The sequence below is a fragment of the Ovis aries genome, chromosome 2 (genome assembly GCF_016772045.2).
Source record: "Ovis aries strain OAR_USU_Benz2616 breed Rambouillet chromosome 2, ARS-UI_Ramb_v3.0, whole genome shotgun sequence".
Classification (NCBI taxonomy): domain Eukaryota; kingdom Metazoa; phylum Chordata; class Mammalia; order Artiodactyla; family Bovidae; genus Ovis; species Ovis aries.
In genome coordinates, this window is record NC_056055.1 from 137,819,670 (window position 1) to 137,839,915 (window position 20,246).

At 35.3% G+C, this 20,246-nt stretch overlaps 1 protein-coding gene across 2 annotated transcripts in view; it reads right to left on the reverse strand.

The window, feature by feature from the left end:
- Positions 1–20,246, reverse strand: part of HAT1 (histone acetyltransferase 1) — a 43,285-nt gene that overhangs the window by 14,895 nt on the left and 8,144 nt on the right. For both annotated transcript variants that reach the window (XM_042243723.2, XM_004004594.5), the window contains exons 3-8: positions 18,868–18,943; positions 15,381–15,501; positions 6,654–6,833; positions 6,267–6,388; positions 5,662–5,766; positions 5,235–5,341 (exon numbers count right to left, since the gene is read on the reverse strand). In XM_042243723.2, the coding sequence (XP_042099657.1) occupies positions 5,235–5,341; positions 5,662–5,766; positions 6,267–6,388; positions 6,654–6,833; positions 15,381–15,501; positions 18,868–18,943 (711 nt within the window). The remainder of the gene's footprint in view (positions 1–5,234; positions 5,342–5,661; positions 5,767–6,266; positions 6,389–6,653; positions 6,834–15,380; positions 15,502–18,867; positions 18,944–20,246) is intronic.

A 20,246-nucleotide genomic window follows, 5' to 3' on the forward strand; every position in this document is an offset into this window, starting at 1 on the left:
AAGTAGATAAACAGGGCTATATAAAAATTTATAACTTTTGTGCTTCAAGTGATAACCTTTAAGAAAATGACAAGATAACTTAGAGATGGGATAAAATATTCCCAAGTCATATATATGATATGTAACTGTAACCAGACATTCTATATAAAAACTTTGGAATTCAGTAAGAAAAGGTCAAATACCCACCACCCAATTAGAAAATGGGCAAAAAATCTAAATAGGAATTTCTCAAGATGATATAAATACATACAGTAAGCACATGAAAGGATGTTTAACATTATTAGCCAAAGGGAAATGCAAATCAAAACCACAATGAAATACCATTTCTTGTCCACTAGGATGACTAGAATAAAAAAGACAATAACAAGAATCAGCAAAGATGTGGGTAAACTGAAATCCTCATCTACTTGCTGGTGGAAATATAAAATGGCACAGCCATTTTGGAAAACATTCTGGTGTTTCTTTAAAAGGGGAAACACAGTTACCAGATTTTCCACCATTTCCACTCTTAGGTATGTACCGAAGAGATATGAAAACACAAGTCCACACAAAAAACTGTACACGAATATTTATAATACCATTATTTAGAAGAGCCAAAAAGTAGAAACAACCCAAATATCCATCAACTGCCGAATGGATAAATAAAATATAATATATTCATACAATGGAATAGTATTTGGCAATAAAGTACTAATGGATGCTCAAGGATGAACCTTGAAAACATTATGCCAAGTGAAAGAAGTCAATCATTCTATTGTACGATTCCAATGTCCAAAAGAGGCAAATCTACAGAGACAAAAAATAGATTAATGGCTATGTAGCACTGGTGAGGGGTTGAAAGGGTAGGGAAATAAAGAGGAAAGAAGTGACTGCTCATGAGGACTGGGTTTCTCTTTGGGAGAATGAAATACTCCAAAATTAGGTTAAGGTGATGGCTGTACTGTAAACATGTTTTTGAAAAACTGAACACTTTAAATAAGAGAACTGTATGACATGTTAATGATATCACAATAAAATTTTTATTAAAAAAAAACCAGTCTGAGCTAACAGTAATGTTTTATGATTGAGTCATTCATTCATTCAATCTATATGTACTAAATACTGTCTTTATACTTCTATGCAGCACTTCATATACATATAATTATTAAGTAACATTATATGACTATGGCTTTAAGGTGGTAAAGTGAAATTCTGTCATGGCATTGGTTTGGTATGAAATTGAGATCAGGAATATACAGAAAATGAAATCAACAGTAAACCAAATAACAAATGCAGACCTACAGAAAATCACCAAATAAACATAACACTGTAATTAGTTACTTTGTCTAATTCTTCAGTCTTTTCCTTATTAATCTAGTCACATCATGCAGTTATACAAGTCACCCAGAAACATGAAGGACATTCTGATTCCTTTCCTATGTGCTGCCACCAGTGTTTTTTTTTTCAACTACTACAATAACCTCCTTGTTTTCCTCACTTGTACTCTGCAGCTTTATAAAGTGTAAAATGGATCGACACAAACCTAAATTAAAACCATTCAAGTATACCAGTGTAACTGTAACATGTGTCTCAAAGAAAGGGAAGAGAGAGAACAGCTGAGGAAATACTGGCCACAAACTTTCCAAATTCGATGAAAAAATTTTTATCTATACATCCAGGAAACTCAACAAGCTTCAATTAGGAAAAACATAATGTTATGTATCTAAACACATCATAATCAAACTTCAACGTGAACTGAATGAAATGAAAGCACAATTTACGAAAATTTATATGATCAGTAAAACCAGTACTTGTATTTATATAATAATATTTAAGTATTATTTAGGTAGCTATATTAGAAAAAAAGGACATCAAATCAATAACCTAAGTTTCAATCTTAACTAGAAAGAGTAAATTAATCTCAAAGCAGTAAGAAGAAAATAATAAAAGTTAAAGTGGAAATCAATGAAGTAGAAAACAAAACAAAAATTTTAATGAAAACACACCAAAACAATTCTGAAAAAGAACACAATGGACTTTCATTTCCCGATTTCAAAACTCAACATAAAGGTCGAGGCTCTGCTACCACTGGAGCCATGACGCCCCCAGAGAGCAAAAGCAAGGCCACCAAGGCTGGGCAAGGCAGCATTTCAGTCCCAAAGAGATCAGCAAACCCACACTGCTCACTGATGGTGAGTTTGCAGCAACCAGCCCTACTCTGTGTTGTCTAGATGCTCATGGAGAGCAGGACGGTCTTCTGGGAGTGTGTGCCTCTGGGTCCCTGAGGCCCCACTTCTCTGCTCCATTCCCACCCACCTGGCCAAGGCCAGTACCCATTTCTAACTCTACTCATCAATCGTTTGAAGAACTGTCGGTTTAGTTTACAGCCCCCTGGCAAAACAGGCTCCACAAATTCAACTTATGCATTTAACAGGCTAAACTTGACATTGCTGTTAAGGCAAAACAAAAAAAAAAACCTCAGTAAGAAAACTACAATAAAAATATCAAGACAGTATGGTTCCAGCAGCACTACAGACACAGATAATTCGAGAGTCCAGAAACAAATCTTTTACGTTTACAGTCAACCTATTTTGAACAAAGGTACCAAGGCAATTCAATAGAGGAAAAGATAGTCTTTTTAGCAAACTGCTGGAAAAACTGTATGATCACATATAAAGATTAATTCAGAAACTTTCCGCACATAATGCACAAACTTTACCTCAAAACGGATCACAGATCTCAATACAAGAGACTGGGGATGGGGACTGACTGGGGACAGACATGAGGGAATCTTTTTATGGTGACAGAAATATTGTAAAACAGGCCACAAAACTAGGCAAGTATACTAAAAATATTGAACTATATATACACTTAAAATGGATGAATTTAATGGTATGGAAATCAGACCTCAATAAAGCTGCTTTAATGAAATCTCTACTAAGTGACAAACTCTTAAGCAAGCATCTCTTGAAAAAAATGTTTTTGAAGTGCTAATAGCGACGCACATGCTTATCCACGTCTACCTGTTTCTGAACTGGTTTAGAAAAAAAGAACTGTGTTGCTAATACCAGTATAAAATAAAATTTAGTATGGGTGAAAGCTTAAGTATCTTAAGTAACTAACATCCCCTCAGAATTTTAGGGGAAAACACATCAAAGGTAACAGAATTACAGTTGAGAAAAATCTAAAAAAATTCACACCACATTATCTCTAATTTTCATATAAATTAAAAACCTGTGTAAAAAAAATTTCCACTCAGGTTTAAATAAGCCATTATAGACTAACAATATTTTGTTTGTAGTTTCATATTAGTATAAGTGGCCAAGTCACCACTCCATCTTTAAGCACTTTAACTAAAGGTGTCAGCCTGAAAATGAACCTAAAATGACAACACCCATTAATTTGTGACATCCTTCAATTGCTTTGTTTCTATGCTACATAAGTGATGCATTTAAAAGATGAAATTTGCTTGGATATAAATTGATAGTTATACATGGGCCTCAAAGCTTGAGTTTTTTCCCCAAGTTAAATATATCATCTACCAACATTAATACTCTTCTATCATTTAGAAAAACACTCTTTTAACTCTTCATATTACAAAACATTTACAGATAAAATTCTAAAAAAGCCATGTAACATATTCCAGTACTACATGGAATAGTTAAAGAACAGATTTAATTAACTCTTAACATACACTGATAGGTTAATAACACTGATATATAGCCTAGGATCAATTTCAACTGTCAAACACAACTCTCTTTGCAATTCAGGAATAAATCATTGATTCTGTATGTAAGGTCATACAACCAAGATGTGTTAAAACGCTGTGTATCTTATGATACTGACATCCTCAAAAGGAAAAATGGCACATGATTTAAAGAACTGTTTTCCAGTATTTTACTTTAAGTGCTAAAAAAAGGGAATTCTCTGGCGGTTCAGTTGTTAGGACTTCACAGTCTCACTGCCAGGGCCAAAGTTAGATCCCTGGTCTGGGAAATAAGATCCTGCAAGTCATGAGGCATAATGTGCTAAAGAAAAGTGCTAAAAAAAGAAAATGGGTGGCAATTATACCACAAAAACTTATCCTGTAACATAGGCCATCAATGGTTAGGTTTGAATTTTTACTGTATCTGGCTGTATGTCAATTAAGCAAAAGGCCATCTCAGTATAAGGAATATTCTGGGTTGCAAAGGGAAATCCAGAGCCTGCAAAAGATCCAACAAGTTTTAAAAATATGCAAAATAATGGATCTATACACAACTAAAACAACCAAAGAGAGAACTCTATCCTTTTTTTAAAAAGACCGAGAATGGAAATCTAGGAGAAATATCTTAATGAGAACAAGTGTATCAGTGATTTTTAGTAATTTGCTAAGAAATGTTAACACTGAAAATAAAGGCCAATACCCAGTTTTCAAATTCAGGAGTCCTTTAACATGTTCAGCATTTTCTCTTTAGAGACTTCAGTTTGCAATGAATAAAGGCTACCATTATTGATGACTCTTCACTGAGATTTAAGAAATAAAATTCTTTATCTGCTAATTGGCGCTAAGTATCAAGGACTTTATAGGCTGGAGTAGACAGAAGAAAGTGGTTAAGAGGCTTCACAGAAACAACCCCTGCTGGCACATTACCCACTAGAGAAGACAAAGACTACTTCTGGAAACCCTAATCTCCAGACTAAAATCACCAAAAAGTCCCTTCATGTAGTACCAAGTCCAAGCTCTACAAGTAAACAGAAGCTAAACAACTTTCAGCTTAGCTAAAAAGAAGTGTTATTGATTGTGTAAAGTTTCTATAATTTTACAAGTCACTAAGCTAGTGAAAGTGTCAATTTATAACTTTTGATTGAAACTAACTTTAGTAATTACTTCATCTCCCAAGTTCCCAAATCATTTAACAGTAGCAATAAAGTTAGATGAAAAGATAAATCAACTTTATAAAATGCTTGAGAAATAGACTGAACAAATAGTCATACCATACTTGCAATATATATATATTCCTAACCAAGATTTCCCATTTTATATTCAGTTCATTATCCTCAATTTGTTCAACTAATTAAGCACTTCATACTCAGAGATGCAATCCAATTTCACAAAGGGCTTATGATTTAAAATGAAACTTAAGTCATCTTTAAACAGCTCCAAAAAGACCTCAGGAGACTGCTGCTATTTAAAACAAAAGTTAATTCTGACAAAACCAAAATTAGTAAAGAAGAGATTTGGAAAGGCTTTTTCAGTAACAAAATTTACATACCTGTAATATCAAGAACAGAAGGAGATGCAATGTAGTATCTATGAACTGTTTCAAGAAGTTGAGCACCATGGCCTTGACCTTGAAATGGAGTCAATATCAGCATTTGACTATAGTAAAGAAATTATATTAAAATATTACAACCTGACCAGTTTATAGACTGCAAATCACTACAGTAACACAAAAACATTTTCAAGTTTGTGTGGTTTTTTAATCCATCTTTAAGAATTCCAAAAATCACTGAGACACTCAAAATTGCAAACATTTAATCTTCCAAACTGTTTCAAAAGGAACAATGAAATAAATCAGTACACAACCAATGAATAATGGTGATTTTTTTAAAACAAATCAACACTATTACAGTATTAGAAACTTCAGCAGTTCCTTCTTCTGAAATAAAAGACAAGGCACGTGTTATACTGCCAATTACCTTACACGTGGCCGGGTTTTGTCTGGGTACACATAGTAATTATAGACTGTCATGTAGCCTACGGTCGCAAAGAGTGTAGCTCCATCCTTATTATACTTCTCAAATCTGCAGATAAAACAGAAAGCCAAGCAGGTCAATTACAGTCGCGCTCCCATGCAGTGTCCATTTTCTTTTCCATTCTCTGACTGAATTTTCAGTGTCAGCAAGCTACTCTGTGAGGGCCCAATGGGTACACCTGCTATGTTCTGAATATACAATTCACTTAATTGGTGTGCAGCAACTTGGATAAATCAGACCTCTTTACATCACTTCAGTGCACTTGCCTATTATAAAGATGAATAGGTGGCAAGTAAAAGAAAACACAGGCAAAGCTCATTTTACTGTTTAAGCCTACATTCAGAGCCCTAACGGACAACAGCATTTAATTCGGCTCTATTCTCAAGGTCTCCCAAAGCATAATGAAGGAAAACTCAAGCCTCATAAACAATAGTTTTTCTTTCCTGGGAAAAATATCATTATACTATCCCAATAATTGGGCTGCCACAATTAAAATGCTGGCTTTGTGGAGGTAATAAGGTCTACTGTTGCTTTAGAACTGTACTTACACTAGAAAGTAGTGCCATCTTTCATCATCCACGTCAATAAAGCTAGCAGTTTCAATAAACCACATCAAAAAGGTCTGAAGCCTTTCATGATATTCTCGAAAGCCTCTACATGTCATGTCAGCCTAGGGAAAAAGCCAGGAAAAGTCAGGTGAAACTCATCACAGAGGTAAGTGAAAGTCTGCAGAACACAAAACTATTCTGTGGGAAAATGTTTAGAAGTCTCAGATTAAGATGTGTACACAGACACACATACAAAACAGATCGTTGTTTTTATTGCTGACAAAGACTTGTTTCCTGAAGTTAGAATAAATCACTGAAAATAACACATCAAAACAGAACATAGGTTTCAGGCAAATTAAGTAAGGCAACATTTAGATCTATCTTTACCTTATAAATCTGAAAGGTAAAGTTTTCTCCTCCTGTTGGACTGAGAACAGAGTATGTGTGAAGTAAGGTTCCAAATGGCTTGAAATCAGCTTCTTTTTCCAGCAACGAAAGAAAATCATTCGTGTTTGTGCAAAATCCAGGTGGAATGATTTGTCTAATTTTGCCCTCAACATCATCTGCCTAAGGAATGGAGATTAAAGGACACACACAGAAATTAATAACTCTGACCTAGTTGAATATGCTTAGTTTTTTTGAAAGGGACAAAATTCACAAAACTTTAATTCACTGTGAAACTAAAGAAGTGAACACATAGCAAATTGGGAAAGGATGAGTTTCATGTGTACAAGACACTGCCACAGAAATGTGAGATGAACACAAGTATAACACAGAAATGAAAAAGAGGAGGTGGGGAGTCTGAAATCAACTGCAAGAATGAATGCAACCCTATAGAAATTTCTAACATCATGTAGAGAAGGCTGACTACACCCCTTCAAGACAATTTGAACTGGCCAAAACAAAAGACTGCTTATTATTTTACATGACTGCTTATTAAGTTACATGTGTCAAGAAGAGTATATTATTTAAGACATGAAAGGATCACCAGCAGTAGTGAGGTGAGGCTAGAGTCAGACCAAACAAACGGCAACCTCACCATGAGCAAGCAGGTCATTAACTCCCTGACACCAAAACTCAAAATTAAGATAATATTTAAAATATGCCCACTTAGGAAATACATAAATTATATGACTGGATATATTATCCACTCATCCTATAAGGTGACACAATTTTTACAGAGTTGGATTTGTGACAGTAAAAAGAGACAAGCCTGGACAACAAAATTAAACTCAGAGATTAAAATTACCCTTGTTAAACAACCTCGATGAATGTTAAACTATCAGCTGAGCAGACTTCATAATCCTTTTCAAAACCCCAAAAGACCACTTGATTGAATACATTTACTACTTCTCTTTAACCATGAATATTTGATGAAGTCTTACAATAAAGTATTACTGCTTCTCACCAGGCAATAAAACTTAATGAATTGGTCTCAACTTAACAAAACCTTATCCCTCAATACAGTCCCTAAAAGCCTGACATTACATTCAACAAAATGAGCTTGCATTCTATTCAAACTTTTTCCTGAACAATGAGGCCAGGTTTTTACTTAATGGAGTTTGCCGTGAGTTCAGCTGTAATGTTTGTATTGTATCTATTTCCACAAGGACTGACACAAGAACACTTTGTGTTAACTTACTAAGCAGCTCTTTCATACCGTTTACATGCATGATGGGTATTAGTTCTAAACCAAGACCCTTGCTACTTAGCATTCAAAACAGGGAAATTAAGATGCTTAGGACAAAATACACTACAAAAGGCTAATACAACATGCTACTAATTCCTGTCCTTTCAACCATCTTTTAACTAAGTAGAAGCAATGCACCTGCAGATGAATAGCACTTTATTATCATTCAGTTACATTTCAGGATAGAGAACCAGGGATGGAGTTTATTACAAACAAGTTTCATTTTCAATGCTCTGGTACACCAACATTTATATATAACTTGTTTATAGCTATAAAAAGGAGCTATTATTTAAAAATATAGCTCTTCAACATTTTACCCAACAGCTTATTTCTAACATGTACACCAGTGTGTACAATCCATTCATGCTCAAGGTTAAATGCACTACATTTGACAGAACTACTTTTGCTTATTTCTAAAGTACTATTTGATAAATATTTTCTCTTGAAACTGCTAACTAATATGAAGAGATGATCTTAAGCATATTTTATAGAATTTGTACAATTTCAATAATTGTAACAAGAAAGTGTAATAATAAGGGATAGGTCTAATATGTCTGTTGTGTGGCTATTAAAATCCAAAGTAGCAATGGGTAAAGGTAGTATTAATTCAAATTTTAAAAAGTCAAGAAACACTAGTTTTAAATAAAGAGGTTTATAATCTATCAGTTTAAAAGAAAACATTTCAAGACACACATAGTATATATAATTTTAACTTTTAAAAATTACCCCCAGTGTCATGTCTTCTCAATAAGGCACTGCAAAGCATGATCAAATAACTTCACATATCTGGCACTAAATGTACTTCAAAGATTTCTTTGAAACTCTAAGTTTCAAGTAGCAGTTCTGATGGACTATAGAGCAGCCCAAAGATTTGAGCTCAACAAAGTTGAAAGATAGTTAATGTTTAACTTTCAGCCTTCGAAGGATACCTATTGATTGTAGTATCTTCAAATAAATATTTTGCTCTGGGCAAGTTTATACATTATTTTAAGAACTTTTACAGAGGAAAAAAGGGCCACGTTTAAAAATAAGTAATCTGTTAACATGTATTACACTAGAGAAAATGTATATCTATTATATAAAATACGAAACATAAAACCAACAGCTCTTCAAACTTGGAATTCAGAACTCTGTATCATTAAAGGAGAAATGTCTGCATTTCTCTATTAAATGGATTCTACTTTAAGGGGGGAAAAAATCCTATAACTATCATATTTTACAGATCTACACTCTTTTCTAAAAGAATAAATTTATTTTAGTTCACTTAAATATTCATCTATCATACTGGATTACTGGCCAGGTAATAGTTATCACTGGAGAAAATCCCATATAATCTTTTAAAATTGAATGTAGAATTAAACATTAACTGAAACTTACACAAGTTCCAACGCTTGTGGTTAAAGGCTTAGATTCTATTTCTGAAGATCACTGAAAAATTCCCTATATTCAAGAGTATTCTGGAGAAGGCAATGGCAACCCACTCCAGAACTCTTGCCTGGAAAATCCTATTGTCGGAGGAGCCTGGTAGGCTGGAGTCCATGCGGTCGCCAGGGGTTGGACATGACTGAGCAACTTCACTTTCACTTTTCACTTTCATGCATTGGAGAAGGAAATGGCAACCCACTCCAGTGTTCTTGCCTGGAGAATCCCAGGGACGGCGGAGCCTGGCAGGCTGCCATCTATGGGGTCACACAGAGTCGGACATGACTGAAGTGACTTAGCAGCAGCAGCAGCAAGACTATCCTAACCTTTAATCAAAACTATATAGAAATAGTTACGTGTGCTAAGTCACTCAATCGTGTACGACTCTGTGCGACCCCATGGACTGTAGCCCACCAGGCTTCTCTGTCATGGGCCTCTCCAGGCAAGAGCACTGGAATGAGTTGCCATGCCCTCCTCCAGGGGGTCTTCCTGACCAAGGGATTGAACCCACATCTCTCATATCTCCTGCACTGGCCTGCAGGTTTTCCATCACTAGCGCCACCCGGGAAGCCCACAGTTATAGAAAGGATAAGAAATTAAGCTGATCAAGAATCTAGAGTACACCATGATATGTTTAATTAATAAGGACATGCCTTACAAATGTTTTTCTAACAACTGCCAATGTCTTTTTAATAAGGAAAGCATAAAGGTAACCCTTCTATTTAGGTCTTCTCTTAGGTGACTTAAGACGAAATGTTTTGGAGTATACTCTCTGACTATGGTCATTTCAACTTCCAGTGTTCTATACACTGTTACATATCTGATGTTTCCACGAAGCAATTTTTACATTTCCTCATCACTGCATAAAGCAATGTGCCTGAGACTTAAATGGTAGTCGGACAGAATTCATACACATGTACTTAATACAGATTTAAAAAACAAATTACCTCTTTAGCCTCTTAACCTAAATAGCAGCATTTGTCTAAATTTGTCTGTGGTGCATAATTTTTGAAATACCAATTTTGAAGGCATGTTAAGGCTTGGCTAAAGTCACAGAGAGTTAACATTAACTGTAATTCTAAGAATACCCAAGATATGCTGCAAAAACAAGCCAAAAAACTCCACATCTACATAAACTTGCTCAATCTTACATTCGCTGACAATATGCAAGCTGCAGAAATTTCAGTATTGTTGGAGAAATTAAGTAGAGAAAAACTATGAGCATTTCCACTTTTTGAAAAACAAAGGTCACATTATGTTAATTGTACTGCATTAGTGCTTTGCAACCTAACTAAACTTACAATAGCTCAGTTGGTAAACAATCTGCCTGCAATGCAGGAGACCTGGGTTCCATCCTGGGTAGGGTAGATCCTCTGGATAAGGAAATGGCAACCCACTCCAGCATTCTTGCCTGGAGAATCCCATGGACAGAGGAGCCTGGCAGGCTAAAGTCCATGGAGTTGCAAGAGTCAGACATGACTTAGCAACTAAACCACCACCACCAAACTCACAACGATGTTCTAAGATAAAGATCTAAACATATAATTTTAAAGCTTTTTATGATATTTCACAAAAAGAACTTCTCATTAAGAATACTGTCACCATTATCAAAAAAGGAATGCAGTGGAATTCAGTAGGAAATATTATTAGTCTACCAAAGTATTTTTTTCACTTTCTCAAGATTATATTTTTATACATACACAGGATTTTTCTATTAAAAAAGCCCTCAGGAATCCAGACAATTAAAGAAATTTGCTCTCATTTACTCTCAAATTGTATCCAAATTAAAGAGAGACAAGGATAAAATAGATGACTGAAACTCACAGATAATACAAACTTTATCCATGTATTTCAACTTTCTTCAACAAAACCCTTCCCTAAAATGTCAGCAATCAGCAAGACTGAACAATCTTTGTTACACATTCTTCTACTAAAAAGCAATGAAATTACCTTAAGAGAGGGCTGGAGGTACTGATAAAAGCAAAACCATAAGATGAGCAAACCATCAGTGTCTGAATAATCAAGTTTATTATATTGCAAAATTCAAAATAATTACATTATCTTTAAAGATGATAGCTACGGAGATGTTCTACAGACACCTTGTGACTAAAAAAAATTTAGGTGCCACTAGAGAGTTTGCAAAAGAAAAAGAATGGATGATGAAAGATTAATATAATGGCAAAATTTTAATACACAAATAACTTCTAAGCAGATGTGCTCTGGTTTCTGACCATCTAAAAGGGTATATTTTTCACATGCAAAAATAATGCAAAGTACCGTGTGCATAAACTCAATTATGACATATTATAGTCTCAAACCTTATACATCTAAAACAAAAATCTTGGGTTTTTCCCACTTAAATCTACTTCTCCAGTCATCCCTATCTCAGGGAACAGTGCCACCACCACTGAAGCTATGGCATCCTCCTCCTTCCTCTTTCCCTCAACAATCATATTTAACTCAGTAACAGATGCTGCTGACTCTCTCTCTGAGGAGGAGACTCACTGGAAAGAACGCTGATCCTGGGAAAGACTGAAGGCAAAGAGGAAGAGGGCAGCAGAGGATGAGATGGTTAGATAGCATCACCAACTCAATGGACATGAGTCTGAGCAAACTCCTGGAGACAGTGAAGGACAGAGGAGCCTGGTGTGCTGCATTCCATGGGGGTCACACAGAGTCAGACATAACGACTGAACAACAACCAAAGAAATACCCTCAAGCAGGTAAATGCAGTGTTGCCCACAACGCTGCAATGTTCTGGTCTCTCTCCTCTCACTCTTGCCCTCTACAGTGGGTTCTCTGCATAGCAGGCAGAATCATCTTTCAACAACATAAACACTATCACATAACCCCCACCTACTTAAAACTTCCAAGGGCTTCAGCTACTCTTATTCCAGCTACTCTTATTCCATCGACCGAGTTTTGCCAACCCTCTTCAACTATCTCCTACCCTTCTTCTCTCATCACCACATTTTAACAACAGTGATCTTTCTGGACAACAAAAATGCCAAGAATGTTCTCATTTCAGGGCCTCTGTATAGGTTGATCCCTTCAGATAACCACATGACTGGCTACGCTTCATTCAGAAACCAGCAAAACGTTTCTTCATACATATTAATTTGTTTATTTAATATCTATTTGTTGACTGCTCCTCTTGGCAAGAACATAAGTGTCTTAAGAACAGTGACTTTGCCTTGTTTGCCATTATACCCCTGTGAAATGAACATTCTCACTGCGAATGGGAAAGAGCCAAGCCTGTTCCCCCCACATCTGCTACCCATTCTTTTTTTTACAAGGGGAAAAAGAGGTCTCTGCTTGAACATGCAATTTAAATAAATGATCTCTGACAATGAAGCAAATAAATAATCCTACAAAAAGACATTATAAAAGACTGATTCCTTACTCCTAACACACTACTTCTAAATGGAGAAACCTCGTTTTTAAGAATGGAACAATTAGAAGTCAATGCAAATACACAGCTATTTTCACTGCACATAGTATTTGAAAGATTTATCAATAACTAATAGTTCCTTCAGAAGAAATCAATTCAGCACTACCAGCCAGAACTTAAAAAGAAAAGAAACGCAAAAAACCAGCAAACCCCTCAAACAACACTGAATTTTGTACAACACAAAGGAAAAATACATTTTTTAAGAGTAGCTAGGCTTGAAAATCTAACAAATATTTGATTATAAAAAGCTCCATTTTAGTAAATTCTGTGTTAAATGCTAGTTTATCTAAGATTAAATCTTTTCAAATATCAAATCACCACAACTACAGCATTAGTCAATGAGGCATTTTTATAGCTGCAAATTTTCAAAAATATCTAAGGGACACAAACCACTGAAAAAAACAAATATTAAGTGAAAGTTATATATATTTATCTAACAAACAGTCATCTCAAATAGGGGTGGCAAATGAGAACTAAAAAGTTAGTGCTCAAAATATTTCTGACACTGAAGTTGAATAATGGACATAAGAGACTATTTCAGATTTCTTTTATGCTATATATCATACACGTTTCCATTCCTTTAAGCTTACTAATACGGAATTTTTACCCATAAGGGGACTGTTTGCAAGAGGGAAGTCTCTCATATTAGCAATAAACTGAGAGCTAATAGCATAAAAGTATGGGAGCAGGCAAATAAATAAAATATACACTGTGAAAAACAGAAATAAAACCTAAAAAGCACAAAAGCCCAGGACCATTTAGAACAGGTCATAAATAGTTCTAACATCTTTGAGGAGGATATTACCATATATTATGCATGCTACGATAAGTGATTCTCTCCTGTGTGCAATACAAATTGTTTACTAGTTGTGTGACTTTGGACAAGTCCCTTACAATGAAATGAAAAAAGCAAACAAACATAATAAAAAGGGAGCAAATCAACCAATCTCTGTAATGAGAGAAGGTTTTAACAATAAGAGTGGAGCATGAGGCTGGGAAAAGACTTACGTCAGGAATTTAAACTTAGTTAAAATTTTGAAAACATTTAAATAGGAATGTCTAGGAACAGAAAAACTCTAAAATATACAATTTTTTGAAGGTCCCTTAAAGATTCATGTCCATCCAAACATGCCAAAGACACCCACTCCCCAACATCCACCAAGATCAACTCAAGTCTAAAATCTCATCATCTATGTTATTCAAATAAGGTACAGGTGAGACTATGGGTATGACGTATCATGGGGCAAAATTCCTTTCCACCTGTGAAACTAGAAAACAAGTTATCACTTCCAAAGAACAAAGGCAAGACAAGCATAGGATAAAAGTTATGGACTTTGTCATTCCAAAAGAGAGAAAATGGTAGGAAGAAATAAGTCACCAAATGATTTCAGAATCCAATAGGTCAAATGCCATTGTTGTTGTACAGTCTCTAAGTCATGTCCGATTCTTTGCGACCCTATGGACTGTAGCCTGCCAGGCTCTTCTATCCATGGAAATCTCCAGGCAAGAATACTGGAGTGGGTTGCCATTCCCTTCTCCAGGGTTATCTTCCCAACCCAGGGATCAAACCCACATCTCCTGCATTCGCAGGCAGACTCTTTACTGCTTAGCCACCCGGGAAGGCTCAAATTTCATCAGACTTAGGAATACTGTGGTCTATGACACTACCCTCTGAGCCTGAAGCTCCTCCTTCAAAATCATTCATCCTTTTTCTTGAAAGGCAGCACATGTTTGCAGATGAATAGAGTTATTAACCTGTTTCTTGCCTGTTGGATTTTAGAAGTCCATTAGCCTTCCCGTATTCTGTCAGTCCAAACTGGCTATATTTCTGCTGATATGACACTCTGGAACACTTTCTGGGTCATGTATGTATGCCATGAAAGTTCATGCCAATAGACAAGATGGTCCTCCACAGGTGCTCCCTGAATTTATATCACAGAATTCAATCCCTATTTCTGGCTTTGTTGAGATTACTGAGGAGATCAATGAGTCACACCTGTCTATTCAGCAAAACAAGATTATTTAGCCAAGATTACTATTGGCTTTCTCCCCAGAGCACACTTCCCCACCAGTGAATTTTCTAAATTTAGTGTCTTCAGAACAGGCTGAGAATTTCCCAAATCAAGTCCTAATCCTTTTTACTTAACAGCTCTTCTCTCAATTTCTCTCTTTCTTCTTACACTTTAAGTGGCAAGAAAGCAGGCCACAACTTCAATACTTTGTTCATAAAACTCAACTCAATAATCAAGTTCATTTCTTACAAGTTTTCCTTTTCACATGAATATATGCTTAAAACAACAGACCTAAAGTTGGTAAATGAAATAAAACTCTGATCAAAAAAGTGAAGATTTTTACAGAAAAGGCTAAGGATCATGATCACAGGTTTAACTGGAATGACAGGCAGATAATCATCCCCATAATTAAATGTTAAATATGTGGTTTTAAAGCTGTAATATAACAGATTCTCTCCTCCCTCAAATCTTTAACATTTTATAATCTGTTTTATATTCAATTAGGAAACAGTTTAAAATACATTTATTTCTGTTCTTACCTCTACACAGTCAAAGTTCTCATCAACTTTAGATGCATATTCAACACGGAACATTGTTGACAGGCTCCCAGCAATATAATATAATAAGATCTTCAGACCCTTGTAACCAAAAGCAGTTTCACTGAAAGGGGAAAAAAAGCAGTAATCTAAGACCCAAAAATGAAAAAAGTCATTACAAAGTATTAACTCTACACAGAAACAGGTTTAACTTACTGGGCAGTTTCAACATTTTAAACTATACTTACTAAAAACAACAACAAAAAAACCATACTGTAATGAAACTGTGCCTCAGCTGTCTGTCCTAGTTTATAAAGTAACAGAATAATAACACCTACCTTAGGGATGTTATATGGGTTATATAAACAAGTCAATACATATAAATTGCTCATAACATTCACTGGTACAATATACAAGTGTACTGCAGCTACTGTTGCTGCTTTTACTCTTGCTACTATTATGAGGTATTTCATATCAGAGACAAGTACTGTTAAACTGATTCCTGGTTAGGCAAGCAGTTAAGATGGAGCTATAGAGCCCAACTTATAGTTCTCCCAACTTATCATTTGCATGTCCAACACAAACATCCAGAGCTGCTGAAAGTGCTAAGTGGAAGCACCTGACCACACCCCACTTACGAACTCAGAAAGCACATGGGGAGCTGCTGCTGTTTTCCCAGCCTTGCTCCCTGATATCCATCTATGCCTATTTCCTTTAAAGAAAAAAATCTTCCAGATAGAGAATTCTCAAGTAGCCAGGCGAGTTCCCCGGCGGTCCAGTGGTTAAGACTCGGTACCTTCACTGCCTTGACCCAGGTTCAGTCCCTGTGTCGGAAACAAATATTCCACCAAGAACATGGTGTAGCCCCCCAAGAGAGTCCAGAATAGGTAAATCTATGAAGACAGAAAGTAGATTAGTGACTATCCAGGGCTAGGGAGGGTATGGGAAAGAGGGAGCCACTGCTAACTGGTCACAATGGGAATTTTGGTGGAAATGATGAAAAGGTTCCAAAATTGGTTGTGGTGATGACTATGCAACTTTCAATATGCTAAAACTCACAGAATTGTACACTTTAAAAAGATTATTGTATGATAAAGGGTTTTGTTGTTTTTAAAGATGAATTCTGAAAGAATGCTAGAAAGAAGCAGTGTCATTTCCAGATTTCTGTCTAGGTTACCGAAACAAAATGTAAGAAGTGTCCATTCCAGGGCTCTGAAAATTATGTGTACTAGAAAAGAGTGGCAATCATCCTAGGATTAAGATCAATGTAATGGTTCCCAAAATACAGAGTTATCATGATTATGTGACTCTCTTCTGTCTACCTTAGAGGGGTGTGCAAGCACACCACTTTTAATGATGTGCAAAGTGAGTGTGCAAAATGCCACAAAGAAGCCGTACTTGCGAAACTAGACCCTACTCACTAAGATATTACCTTAGGAAGAGACTTCAAGTAGCAGTAAGAGGGAGAGAGCAAGACAAAGCACTCCTTAGAGATAGAGATCCAAAAGAAAGCATTCCTATTTTTATGCTGTAATAAAACCTCTTTAAAATATGAGAGGCTCAAATTTTGGCATGAATCAATTATAAAATTCAGTTATTAATACTTAAAAGCATATAAAATACCTGATCTGATATATTCACAAGAAATTCTTAAAAACTTGTTCCATGAAGAGACATTTGTCAATTTAAAAATATATTAAATAAATATGTCAAAAGTGCTGAAATAATGCACAGGGAAAAGAGCAATATAGAAGAATATTTTAAATGTCAACTATATCTAAACACCATTTCCTACTAAGAAAAAAATCCATGGTTCCTAGAGGATATGGCCAATTCATTCTGCAGAACTAGTAAAGTACAGGTTGAATGTGCAACACTTGATTGTATCACAAAGTAAAGTGTCCTCAAAACGATGATGATATATCAAAAGGACTCAAAAGCCAGTTTCAAAGAAGAGCCACTTGTTGAATCTGGGATCATCTGAGCATCAACATTAAAAACAGTAACAGACAGTAACTCATTAAGTTAAATCCTGAGTCTATTCTGAAATAAACAAAAATATGTAAGGGGAAGAAGAGACACTCTCTTTTACAGCAGAATGCAAACTAATAACTGTTGAAAATGTGGCAGCATTAGAAAATCGCCCTTTTAGAATCATAGTAAAATACTAACAATCATTAACAGATTTAAAACTACTGAATGAAAGTCTGATGGGAAACAGGGTATTTTCACTCTCAAAAGTATCTCCTCACAGGTTACATATAAATAACAAAGAAAAAACCCTACAGTGGAGAAACCTTGCAGATACCTCCAAACTTAATGACCCAAGTTAACCAACAATGGGACAAACTGACATCAAGAACGTTCTGATACGACACATTGAGGACAGATACAACTTCTGCTGCGGTACTACAAATATATGCATTATCTGAATTTAATCATGAAGAAACGATCAAACTAGTCCAAAATGAAGGTTTACAAAACCAGCCGCTATTCTCTACAAAAATAATGACATGGAAAATAAAAGTCTGTAGAACTGTTCCAGTTGAAAGGGACTAAAGAAAGATAACAACTAAAAGCAATACATGATTCTAGACTGGATCAAGGATGAGGAATTACTGAATTTATTGAATATACACAAAAGAATTACTGGGAATCAATTGGCAAAGTTTGAAATGTGGATATTTTAGAAAATACATCACTGTTAGATTTCCTGAGTTTGGATAATTTTACCACAATACTGTCCTTGTTTTTAGAATATACATACTAAAGAGTTTAGGAGTAAGAGAAGATATATCTGCAACCAACTCTCAAATGGTTCAACAATAATCTATCAATATATGTGTATGAGAATGATTAAAGCTAATATAGCTAAATGTTAATAACTGATGTATGTAAAGGATATACAGAATATTATTCTTGAAACTTACTGCAAAGTTGATTATTTTCTTCAAAATCAAAAGGACTGTTTTAGTAACGTAATGAAGGCATTAGAAATTTAAGAAACTGTGCTGAACATTCAGAACATCTTCAAACTTGCTTCTGAAAATAAATTTCTCCCAACTGCTTATTTATTTCTCATAGAAAAAAACTTGACCTTTCCAGTGTTGGGGGAGTGTTTTCTAGAAGCAGTATAGCAAAATCATGCAAAACTAGTAGTTATGAATATGGGCTCTACAGTCTGACTGACTGAATCTGAACTTCAGTCATTCATATGTCCCTAGGCAACTATCCAACCCCACCAGTTAATGTTACATATGATGATACCATTGCTAAGATTATGCAAATTAAATATCATACTGTACTGACAGTATAACACTAAATGATAGGTATTATACAGTAGATTGGTGTCTCAATATAAAACATGCTATTCTAATATATTTTAAAAGAAACATGAACAATAATAGGAAAGAAAATAAATTGATTTTTAAATTTTCAAAAAAATGTCTTTTCCCTACTAATTTGACAAATATCTTACTAAGTTACTTACTCATCCCCAAAGAGTTGATGGGTATACTCAGGAAAGAAAGTTCTAATGTCATTCTCAAGATCTTCAGGAAAACGAACTGTTTAAAAGAATAAAAAATATAGAGATATTAAAGACATTAAAGGTGACAGGTATTTCCACTTTGAGAATCTCATTATAACCAGGATATAGCCAACATATTTTTTTTTACTTATAAATGTCACTTTTCCATTATATGATTTACACTGGATTCTCACGCGACAATAAAAATCAGAATGTTACTTAAAGTGCTTCAGCATCAAAACCCTACTGAGTCTAATTAGAAACCTAGGTATGACAGAGGCATCTAATTCAGTTTTTATTTTTCTGTTATGTTCGTACACAACACAAAGAGTAAAAGACAACAAAACCAAAAAGAGGCACACTGAGATGAGAAAAGCTAGTACAAAGGAAACAAGGTGCTATAGGAAACATTCTGAGAACAAGAATAATCTGAGTTTGATGACCTCATATCGTCACATCACTCTTTATGACTGCAAGATGATGATGATGTTTATGTTGTCGCCAGTTTTCCCCTTTTGCTTTTCACTACTAAAAGTGACACTGCAGGACTTCCCTGGTGGCCCAGTGGTTAAGAATCTGCCTGCCAATGCAGGGGACATGGGTGCAATCCCTGGTCCATGAAGATTCCACATGCCAGGGGGCAACTAAGCAGGTGTGCCACAACTACTGAACCCTCGTGCTGCAAATACTGACACCTGCCTTAGAGTCTGTCTGTGCTCTGCAACAAAAGAAGCCACCTCAAAGAGAAGCCCCCGCACTGCAGCTAGGGAGTAGCCCTCACCTGCGCCAACTAGAGAAAGCCCACATGCAGCAATAAGGAGCCAGAGCAACCTAAATAAATAAAATTTTAAAACGTATCATAAAGCACAAAATCCGAAAATGCAATCTAAATTGTACTCAGGCACAGAAAGCATTAAATGGCATAAAAGAACAACCTCTTCATAGTCATTAAGGTGAATTCTTTCAACAAACTGTATCTATCTAATGCTTTAAAACTATTCAGAGTGGGAACGGTAAAGTGGGAAGGCACACAAGACTATAAAAATTGACTTTCACCTCCCCTAAAAAGAAAGCAAAGAGGAGAAAAACAGACCAAGCTCACCTACAAACAATAATGCAAGAATATTTAAAGATAATATAGTCTTCACAGAAACAAAATATACTGCGGTACTGAAATAAAAGGATGATTCAACATCTAAAAATCAAAAAATAATTTAATACTTACGCATTACATTGTATGTAAGACAACATTATCAAAATTATTTCCATGTAAACTGAAATGGCCCTCAATATACTCTAATATGTATATCTGAATAAAAAATTTTGAAAATTGAAAAACA